The 10735-nt window shown below is 45.7% G+C and overlaps 1 protein-coding gene across 1 annotated transcript; it reads right to left on the reverse strand.

The window, feature by feature from the left end:
- Window positions 1-1173: 1173 nt before the first annotated feature.
- On the reverse strand, window positions 1174-10037 carry ciartb (circadian associated repressor of transcription b). The gene is made up of 6 exons (XM_030426208.1): window positions 9883-10037; window positions 7121-7580; window positions 6684-6759; window positions 5906-5984; window positions 3843-3969; window positions 1174-2835 (listed from the first exon to the last, which is right to left on the reverse strand). Exons 2-6 carry the CDS (start codon window positions 7538-7540, stop codon window positions 2443-2445), a joined length of 1095 nt encoding a protein of 364 aa, XP_030282068.1. The 5' UTR covers window positions 7541-7580; window positions 9883-10037; the 3' UTR covers window positions 1174-2442.
- Between the last annotated feature and the right edge of the window lie 698 nt (window positions 10038-10735).

A 10735-nucleotide genomic window follows, 5' to 3' on the forward strand; every position in this document is an offset into this window, starting at 1 on the left:
CATTCCTGTGAAGCACTGACACCCATACATCAATCACTACCTCTGTAATTATCATGCCATGAAGTCTGGTTTGTCTGTAGGTACATAAAACACACATACATACACACACACTCTCTCTCTCTCTCACACACACACACACACACAGACACACACTAAAAAAGCCTCACCTTCCCCACAAACAGCCAACGCTTTCTGAGAAACGTGAAGTGATACTGAGCTGGTACATTTCACTGCACTTCTGTGAAACGCTGAAAATTCACTTTGTCCGCGGCGCAGAACTGAAGTACTGAAAATTACATCCTGCTTTACAGACAATAAATCGTATTATTCTGTCAGGAAGTGAGCTCGCTTTGAGGTTTTTCCCACTCAACTCACCCATAATTGGTCTAAGTGTGGTATAAATCAGATAACAACCTTTCTTCTGGGATCTTTGATGCTTAATTGAGCTAATTTGAGACTTTGAAAGAGGTTACTTGATGGATTCTTTTTGCTGGCACAGTTTCCCTTCTGTGTCTCGCCCTTTAAAATAAGTAGTCTTTTGTTACTGCAAAGGAGTTTTTGAATATTCCACCCGGTGTAGAGGTGAAAGGGTGGAGTGGAACAATAGAATAAAGAGATATATACTGTATAATAGTGACAAATTCAAGGTAGAAAGAGCAAAAAACCTCAATCAACCGTCTACTGTTGGTGCTCTGTATTTAAAGGAGAAAATACTTATTTTCAGGTACATAATTTTATTTTGGGTCACTACTAGAATAAGTTTACATGCTTTAATGATTTAATGCTCAAAAGACACATCAGTTTTCTCATCCCACTCTGTCTGAAAAAATGCTCTTTTTTAGGACCTGTCTCTTTAAGACCCCCCCCTCCAAATACCGTGTCTGCTCTGATTGGTCAGCTCACACACGCCCGATCCAGCACTGCTAACAACAACAGTGCTAAATCGATTTCTTATGTGACAAACCAGCCGCTGTGTATAAATGAGGCAAATGTGCGACACGGTGCCGTAGTGTAAAGTTGCGAGACTACTGACGAGGCGTTTAGTGTTCAGTGTTTTCTGTGGGAGAGAGGAGCTTCTGCTGGTGTGGGCTTTGACCTCTTTAACTTTCAAGATGTTTATCATGCACACGAGAATATTAGGAACACAATTCACAATAAAACAATCCGTAGCCATTTTGCATCAAACAAAGATAACCACATTTATTTTGAAAGTATAAAATTCACACTATAAAGGCCACTTTTCAGGGTAAATCGACAACCTTTTTCTGTAAGATTTACACAGAGAAATACCTTGTCCCTCTCTGCTGGTCTAACATACTGTCCAGTTCTGTGGCAAAATAAAAGAATTGTTCTACTCCACCACAGAAAGTAGTTGGCAAGGTCTGAATAATTTACTTGATACAGGAGAATGGCAGGAGAGTGAGAATTCCTGATTTGTACATCCCACAGAGGAGCAGGTATTCTGAACGGTTCCCTCGCTATTATCAAACCGGCTTACAGGCACAGCTTGACGTTACAGGCACTGTTTGCCTTCTAATGGGAGACTCAAGAAAAAGAAATCTGCAGTTGACATTCTTTACAATGGCACCAGTCAGGCCACGAGAGCATCCCCACGGAGAGAGCATCCCCTGTTTGTACAAGCAGAACGACTCGTACTGCAGACCTCGCTGTCAGAGGCCGTTTGGCTCACTGCAGATCTGATGAGGTGTCCACACTTTGTAGCGTTCACATTCCTACCCACTAACTGTGACGTGGTGCCCACTGAGGTAGAACAGTTGTACCAAAAGACTTATTTATAAAGTATACAAATCAGTAACAGTCACATCAATAAACTTAAGAGTGGAGTCATGAAGGGGTTGGAGGGAGGTAGGGGGGGCGGGGGGTTTGGAGGAGGGGAGAAAATAACATCACATTTCACCCACATTTTTCAGCACAACAATATGTAGACCACTGACATGTCTGGATATCTGAAATGCTCCCTTCCAGCACAAACTTCTCCTGCGATTCGTTCCCTTTCAGGCGTAATGGTGGTTTTTCACAGATACTCAAACTGTATTATTGCATCTACAAGCCAGTGGGGAACGATTGGGTTGTGAAATCACCCGCTCTCCGGTGGTGATCTCGGCATGTGAAATCCTATCCTTCCCACTCTCACACACGCTATTCAAGAGTGCAAACGAAAAAGAAAAACAAAAGAAAAAGTCAACAGAAGGGAACTAAAGCAGACACGTGTCATGTCAGAGAGGGCACAATCCCATAGTACAACATGTTCATCGACACTCTTTCCGCATTGAAGAGGAAAATGTGACGTCCCTTATGAAGGCTCCCGTCTCCCCCGAAGGCTGGAATGGGCTAAGCGAGCTGACTGGCTCCCGGCAGGGTGGGCAAGGCTAAGCTGGGCTGTGCAGTGCTTACAGCTGGACACCCAGCCCTCTGTGTGGACTAGGACCAGCTGCTGTCCATCACACCACCCGTCCCCTTTGGGGTGATGATGCTTTCTGTCGACTTAAGGAGCCTCTCTAGACAGGGGGCGTTAATTTTACCCGGCGGAGGGCCCCTGGGCACCGAGTCTGTCTTAGTGAGACTGTCTGTGCTGGAGGACACAGCGTTGTCCTGCGTTAGGTCTCTGTCTCTGGGGGCCAGCAGGTGCCTGGGGCCAGCCTGGGCCTGCTCTGCTGTAGGGGAGCAGATGGGTGAAGTGTGGAACCACTTCAGGTTACTGGCGGAGTACGCTCCAGGAGGAGTGAGGTCGGTGACTCTCAGGGGTTTGACGCCGGCTGGAGGGTCACTGATGGTGACGGGGCTCACGGCTGCAGGGGTGTTCAATGAAGATAGCTGTCGGGAAAGAAAGGGGAAAAAAGGATTGTTTAGTTTATTTAGTAGATTATTATTCATGATTAACAACAAAATGTTTACTGAAATCTCTTGTTACATTTATTTATTTAGAAAATATGAAATATAAATGGCAGACTCCCTTTTCTTTCGAGCTTACAACTCCTGAGAAAAACACCAGGTTCTTAAGCGGCTAACTGTGGCTAAGTGTTTACTAGCTTGTTGCTAACTAAATCCGTTTGGCGCACTCGCTTCATTTATCACCGTAAAAAGCTGATGAGAGCCAAATCGGTAAAGGTTTAGTGCCATGATAGCAAAACAATGATCTGAAAGAAGCAACAGAGCTAAAAATTGCAGAATTGTGCCCGTCTGATCGCGTTGTGGGTTTCCAAGTCATGGTGACAGATAGCCATATAGCCTGAACGTAACCCTGCACAGAGCAAACATAGGCTCGTATGATCGTTAATTATTATAACGTTAGAGGGGCCTTGCAGATTACAAAAGATTTGTAAAATGTCAGGTTTTACATTAATAAAAACAGCACTTTCATCCATTGTTAATATGGAAATACTAATCATGCCGGCTTTAAAGTCAGCCTACTGTAAGGCCTCCGTTAACAGTCTGACCAATGTCAAGTACAAAACAGCTTGGTGACTTAAAAAAAAAAGCCCTGTTTATGGGAGGGTGTGTCGGGATTAGCCGCAGAAATAAATCCTCCCCCAATTAAATGCAAAGGAATGTTCCAGAGTATTCTAACCTTTGTTATCCCCTTCGGGACCAAAATTACCTCTTCTCCACTGTCATTGTTCTTAGTGAACCTGAGACTGCTGTAATACCTCGGTAAAAATAGCTTTTAATCCTGCGTTCCCTATCCCAGACCTGTGATTAAATAATAATAGATATTTTCGTCCCTCTTTCTCCGCGTCGTCACCATATGTTCTTGGCCGCAGGCCTCGTCCAACTCTTACACAACACCTTTGGGTTTTTTTTTATTTATTTATTTTTTTTACCTTCGGTTTCTTGGTAGGAACGGGTTCCTCTGTCTGGGTGGCGGCAAGTTGGTCTTGGAGTTTTACATTAGGGAACCAGCTCTTCAGCATTTCCTCCATTTTAAGAATGATATTCATATACTTCTCCCTGATAAAAAAAAGGAAAGAAAAGAAAGAGAGAGAGAGAGAGAGAGAGAGAGAGAGAGAGAGAGAGAGAGAGAGAGAGAGAGAGAGAGAGAGAGAGAGAGAGAGAGAGAGAGAGAGAGAGAGAGAGAGAGAAATGTGAGTCAAACTATCAGGCATGAATGTGAGTAATCTACCAAAAATCTTGCCAACCTATTCTTTTGAAAATCTTATCTCTCTATCAATCTCACACAGGAAATACGCAACCTTGAACAGCGAGTGCACGCTTACACTCACTCAGCAAAGCCTGTACTCTGTGTGTGTGTGTGTGTGTGTGGGGATTGTCTTAAGAACATTTCTCACATGTTTTCAGCTCACACGTGGCCTGATGTATAATAGTTCTGCTCGCCTCTAAATATAAACACCAAAGCCACAACGGTCTCCAACAGCGTCATTGTGAAAACAAACTGGTCGCTGTGACGCAGTTCTCGATGGAGGTGGGCAGCGGAGAGATACAGAGAGAGAGAAAGAGAGAACGAGCCTGCGTACCGATAACTCCCACCCGTCAAAACCAGATGGTGGGTAGGGATTAGCCTCGTGTCATATGATCAGCACCTTCCTGCTATACTCCATTCAGTGCATGTTAAATTCATGTGAAAGATTATCCGCAACAGTGACTGCTAAAAAAGTCACTTTGATCCTATCTACCATTGTGCTGCTGCAGGGGCTGCCAGCTGGCAGCACCGAGCAGGCGCAGGGAGTGACGGCGGGTGGGGGGTGGGGGTGGTTTTTAGTCCACCTTCCAGCCTCTGCCCCGGCTGTCTGCTGGGAGGCTGCCACACCCACTCTTTGTCTCCCACATGAAGGCAGCAGCTGGTGGGTAAGGGCTCCAATTAGTCTGTGCCAAAGTCAGCAGCACTTTGTCTTATATCAGTGCACCTTAATGCAAGGCCTCGCATGTGACGGGCTGCTCAGCGAGACATCCAGGTATCAGTGGTGCTGCTTTGTATTCGGAATTAAATGGTGGACGGCTCGCGTAATTTTGTCGTCCAATTAAGCACTAAGATGATTTTTATTGTTCTCAGTTGGACAAAACCCCAATCCTAATCCTTGCCGAAGCTGCTGGGCAAGCCAACAAGACCAACACCGAGCTCCCAGTCCTGACTGCTAGCTGCACAGCTAACTGGGCTAACTAGCTAAGAGCTGCTACAATTAGAGGTTACTCTGATGATATTCTGTGCCTTTATTTGTTTGGATTATGAATTTGTACGTATTCCACCTTTCAAGGAAGCTGAAATTAAAAACTAGCTATATTATTCTTTTATTCTGCACGTGATCATTTAAATCAACCTAACGTGCTGTAATACACATTTTTATTGACCATATTCCTATTGATGTCGTGACTTTCAACCATATCGCCTTGTGCTTAACAAATACAAAACCAGATGCTAAAATGCCAGACAAGTGCAGCCAATTCTATGCCATTTTAAGCCGTAAAACAAATGAAACGTTTACAAATGATCCTATTACAGCAACTAAGACTTTCTATTTCAAAGGGGTCATATCATACTCCATTATACCGTCTGGCCAGTGGAGAGCTAATCAAGCACACACAAGTGTGCTGCTCCCACAGTGGAGCCTGATACATTTTTAACAAGATGCCCAGCTATAGTGAGAGCCAGCCATCTCGGCGGTAAATTTATCCTGAGTGTGTGGGGGTAGCAGCAGCTCCTTGCTGAGCAACCTGCTGTGAGCCATGTGTCACGGACATGTTGGAGACCACTTTGACCCACAGACGGCGAGCAGCACTGAGTGGTTTAAATGTACCGTAGATGGAGGACCAGAGGTTTTCTGTGTTCGTAGCTACAAAAACATCCATAAGAGATGCACTGAATCTTATAAGATGATAGAGCTCATTGTTTCGTGTATAACAGTATGTGGGCCACCCTGAGGACACTTACCCCATGCAGGGGTTCTGCAGGACACCCATGATCCTCTGGATCCTGTCCATGGCCACACTCTCCTGGAAACTGCTGAGTCCTGGAAAATAACAAAGTTGTACCGTAAGCCACATGAACTGTGTTGACTGAGGGGCCGAGTCTGTGAAGCATATGGGTTGTGTGAAATGTGAACAGACTCCCTGCGTCTGTGGTCAGGAAGTGTCGGGTCACACAAGGTCTGGGTTTGACAAAGATCCCAGATTAAGCAGTTTTCAGAACCTGCCTGAGCACGGACCCTCCTGATGCCTATTAGACGACTCATAAACAGTTGCTATTTTACTGGAGACTGTGGTACAGTAGTTTATTCTCTCTCTCACCCCTGCTTAGCAGCTCAAGTGTGACACTGCTTGTTCTCACTTGGTTATATATAACATTTAAATGTGTTCTCTCTTAATGGGCACATTTTAAAACAGTGTCACTCATGAGTGAACCGTCACCCAATATGAACTCCATTATCATAGAAAGACAAACACACACACACACACACACACACACAGGAAATACTTGTGGTTACTTGATAGTCCTACAACAATACATCTTTCAGACATCTTGCTCTCAAATCTCAGGGACACATATCCCATAGAATGGCACGCTGTCTATGGGGCCTATTGTTTTTCTCTGAGACGCAAGAGAGAGAGAAACGGAGAGGGAAAAGGTGCCGACTCGACTACGAAACGGTCGCGTCAGACAGCGTGAATGTGCTGAGATTTCTCTGTAGATAAGAAAATGACCGACTTACGTTCTCTGTATCTCCCCGAACGAAGGCCATTCAAGATAGACGACAGCGGATGAATGTAGCACTGTAGCTCCGTGCACTGAAAATGAAAAATAGATATATCTCAATCAAAACGTGTTCATTTTTGCTATTTTTTCTAAAAAGCTGCAGGATGAAAAGCTGCTCAACATGATTAATGTGGAATGGAAACTCCCCCCGCAAGTCTGATTTATGATGCACTGATTGTAGTTCTTCAGAAATGCATGACTAATTCTGCTCATACAGTGGTTACTTGGGAGGATCATCTTCACTGGAAACGCCATGCGCGAGACAAGTCAGTCAATCAAGACAAAAAAAAAACAGCAGGGGGAGTCTATCTAGGTGATAGGGCATGCTCTAGTTTTGCTGCCACTGTACACAACCTCCTGGGGGAAACAGACGTCAGCCGCCGCCGCGCTCACCTTGCGGCTGAAAAGTCGGTTCTTCTCCGACGCGTTGGAAATGAGCTGCCAGTCCCTGCACTCCTCCTCCACGGAGCTGCGAGGTCTCTTCAGTGCGTGCTGAGTGTTTTTGCCATTAGTTTTTTCTCCTTGTTTTCTTTTACACAGTCCAATGGTGCTGTCCCACGTCTCCGTGCAGCTGGGGGGAGATCCCTGACGGGAGGCCTGCCTGACCTCGCCCCAGTCGTCGTCGCCCTCCTTCACCTCGCTGCTCCGGCGGCAGCTGCTGTCAGACGGGCCCAGGTGTGGCGGGCTGCCGGAGGATGGAGGGGCCTCCGTCTGGCTGTGGTTTCTGGTACAGTCAAACTCCTGTTCGCTCTCGTTGTCCTCATAGTCACTAGCCAGCCAGTCAATGGAGTTGTCCGAATCTGTAGCAGACATCCTCAGCTGCAGGCTCTAACTAGCACTGACCATCACTGACCTGCCGGACAGAAAAGTCATGGTTATTACTATTCAAAGCAGCAGGCGGGGAACAGTGATGAAGACGAACGAGGCATTCGAGATATGTAACAGCAAACGCATGCAGCAGCAGACACAATGCCCCTGCTGAGGTGTCCTTGGGCAAACACTGCAGGTCAGCCTGGATAAAAACCTCCAAGCAGGCATGAATAAACGCAGGGACACAGCCGAGCAGATGGTGGCAGTAAGATCACAGTCGTTGAGGCCACAATGACCTGTTTGTTTTGCAGATGCAACACCTGAGCCAGTAAACACGGACTGGCCACCGTCAAAAGAAAAAAAGCAAACACCAAACGGCCTCGTGACCAGACTGACCCCGCCACAGCCCTAAGACCTTTTGTCTCCGGCAGTTATTGTCATTATAAATCTCCACGTCGTGACGTCACGCAAGGACACATTTCCTACATTTTACAGCCTGAGTAATTTTCCCCCCATTCAGGCTGCAGCGGCGGGGCCTGCCAGCTGCTACCACCACAGTCATTCATAAACATTGTTAGCTTGTTTATACAAAGGGAGCAGGGGTCTGCCACCATGACGACCGATGCCTCAGACTGCAGACCTCCCATCAACACAAGTGACACTTGTGTGTGGGGAATAAAAAAATAAAAGAAACGGGATTGTTTACAAATGGGAGACTGGCACTGTTTGTTCTCAACATGCAGGATAAAAAACTCCTCTGACCAATCGCTCTGCACAGAGGACGCTTAGTGGCTTGTGGGATCTTTGCATCTCTCCAACATGTTTCCTCAGCATTCACCACATAAAAAAAGGAAGTGAAAGCAGCATTTTCAGGACGTTATCTCCTGCTAAATGTGAGGCTAATTGCCGCCTGGCCTCTTTGTCTCAGAGATGACCACCCTCCGGATCTTACTGTTACAGGAGGAGGGTGGAGCAGAGGGTTTTTACTGATTTATCAAGCTCCACCGTGATGCATGTTGAACCAAGAAACACTCTGATGTTTTTCCGATTGCAGGTTTTAATACGGCTCCTGGGTTAGCAAAGGGCACAGCTGACTGATTTGAGTGAAAACTAAACGATGTGCGAGGGGAAAATGTTTGTGCAGTGGCCAGGCGTATCGCCCAGCAGCGGGAACGGCAGCTGTAATAAAATAACATTTTATATCCGAATGTTGGGAGATTTGACGAAGCTTATATGTACCTGGAGGCTCGCCTGTTTTAATATTCCATCCCAGATGCTCCTTAAACACCATAAGGAATGTAAAATTAAACTTATTTCCAATTACCAATCTAAAAGAAGTATAAAGCGGGCCTACGTATGACTGAATCTAGATAAAGAACGCATTCCTGTTATATAAACCATATCCAAGCACACATCTCACACAATGACCTTCTCAGTCACTCCTGTTTCTTTCGGTTACAAGACCATATTCCTCCTTATTTACATTAAAGCTCAAAACACATGGTGTAAAATGACTGCTATGATTCCTTTTAATAAAAACAGCATACACACACATCATAACTTGTCCATAAAATGCACTTGTCCCAGGCCCTTGAACACACCACACACACTACATCTGGACACTTTCTGGCGTTTTTCAGACACAAACTGCTGCTGTACGACTGATAACACCTCCTGATCTCTTGTGTGACACACATTTCTCAGATAAGAGAAACAGATAACCAGTTTTTATTTTATTTTTTTTTGTTAGGATCTCCATGTCTCCATCTACCTGTGTAGTAGGTGGGGCACACGAGCAGAGATGCGACCTCCACTGCACACACTCTGATTTAAAAATCTCTGATTTAAAAAAAATAATAATATAAATAAATTCAATGAGAGTAATGTACAACACCCAGAGACTAAATATTGGAGAGAGATATCTAATAATAATAATAATAATAATAATGAAAACACGATGGATGATCCGCTCTGTGAGGCTGAATGCAGGTTTCACATCAGACACAATAGACTTCCTCATCAGTCATAGTAGATGTTGGCAGCGTGCACTGTTACATTATATAAAATGACTTAACAGCAGCAATGATCAGCCTCTAACTGTCACGCCTTTCATCTGACATGTCAAATTTACCAAATCCATCATCACGTCCGAGTGATTAATCATTCGCGTCTGCGTTAAAAATTCCTGTGGATGATTTCTTTTTTGAATAGACATATAAGAATAATAAAACCACCTCTCTCACACACACAAACACTCACACACACACACACACACACACACACGTATATTTATCTATAACCGGGGATGTGTAGGGTATTGATCAGTGATCGGAGAGCGTACGTACCTTCCCAGGATGGAGCGGCTCGGTTTAAACTCTCCCGTTTGTGTTCAGCGGTAAATCCAGCAGGACTCGTCGGGCAGAGAGCAGCTGATGTGTTGGACGTGCGGCGTGTGAGTGTGGAGACGGTACAGCCAGCGATCGGGCCCGTGTTGCTTCTCCCAAGGCAACGTGTCTGGGAGGGGGCGGGACCGGCGCGGGCCCGCTCTCCCATTCGCCCCACGCACGCACCCGGCGGACCAATCGGCTGCCTCGGTGCGTGCAGCCGCGGCGCGATAGGCGAGGCCGGTTTGCATATGCAAATGAGATGGAAATGACACAAACACGTGGACACGCGGATCGGTTTCATCAGCAGCTGGGCGAAAAGTCAATCCGGGGCTAGTTTTGGTCACTCTACAGGCATTCAGCCTCATTATATCATCCGGACGGTGGTGGCTGACCGGTGGCATGTTGGTGGAGCTGAGCGAGCCCGGGGTAAAGGCGCAGTCAGCAGTTTGTCAGGAGCGACTGTGATGGGTCATGTAAGCTGTTTGCTCAAAGACACACAGGTTTTCATAACTTAACTTGTCTAAAAAGAGGCACTTTGTCCCTGGCGTTTGAGCATACCACATACACTAGATCTGTACACCGTCAGTGCTTCAGACAGAAAATTGATTGTGTAACACCTCCACTTTACACTTCTGCTGTTTAATGTTTGCTCAAGGACACTTAAGAAGAACTATATTTGTACAGGGATTGTCTGGACAGACATTTTCCTCGAGAATACATTGAGGACGAAGAGATTTTCATAGCTTAACTTGCCCAAAAAATGCACTTGTCCCAGGCGTTTGAACACACCACATACAGTAGATCTGGACTC

The sequence above is a fragment of the Sparus aurata genome, chromosome 8 (assembly GCF_900880675.1).
Source record: "Sparus aurata chromosome 8, fSpaAur1.1, whole genome shotgun sequence".
Taxonomy (NCBI): Eukaryota; Metazoa; Chordata; class Actinopteri; order Spariformes; family Sparidae; genus Sparus; species Sparus aurata.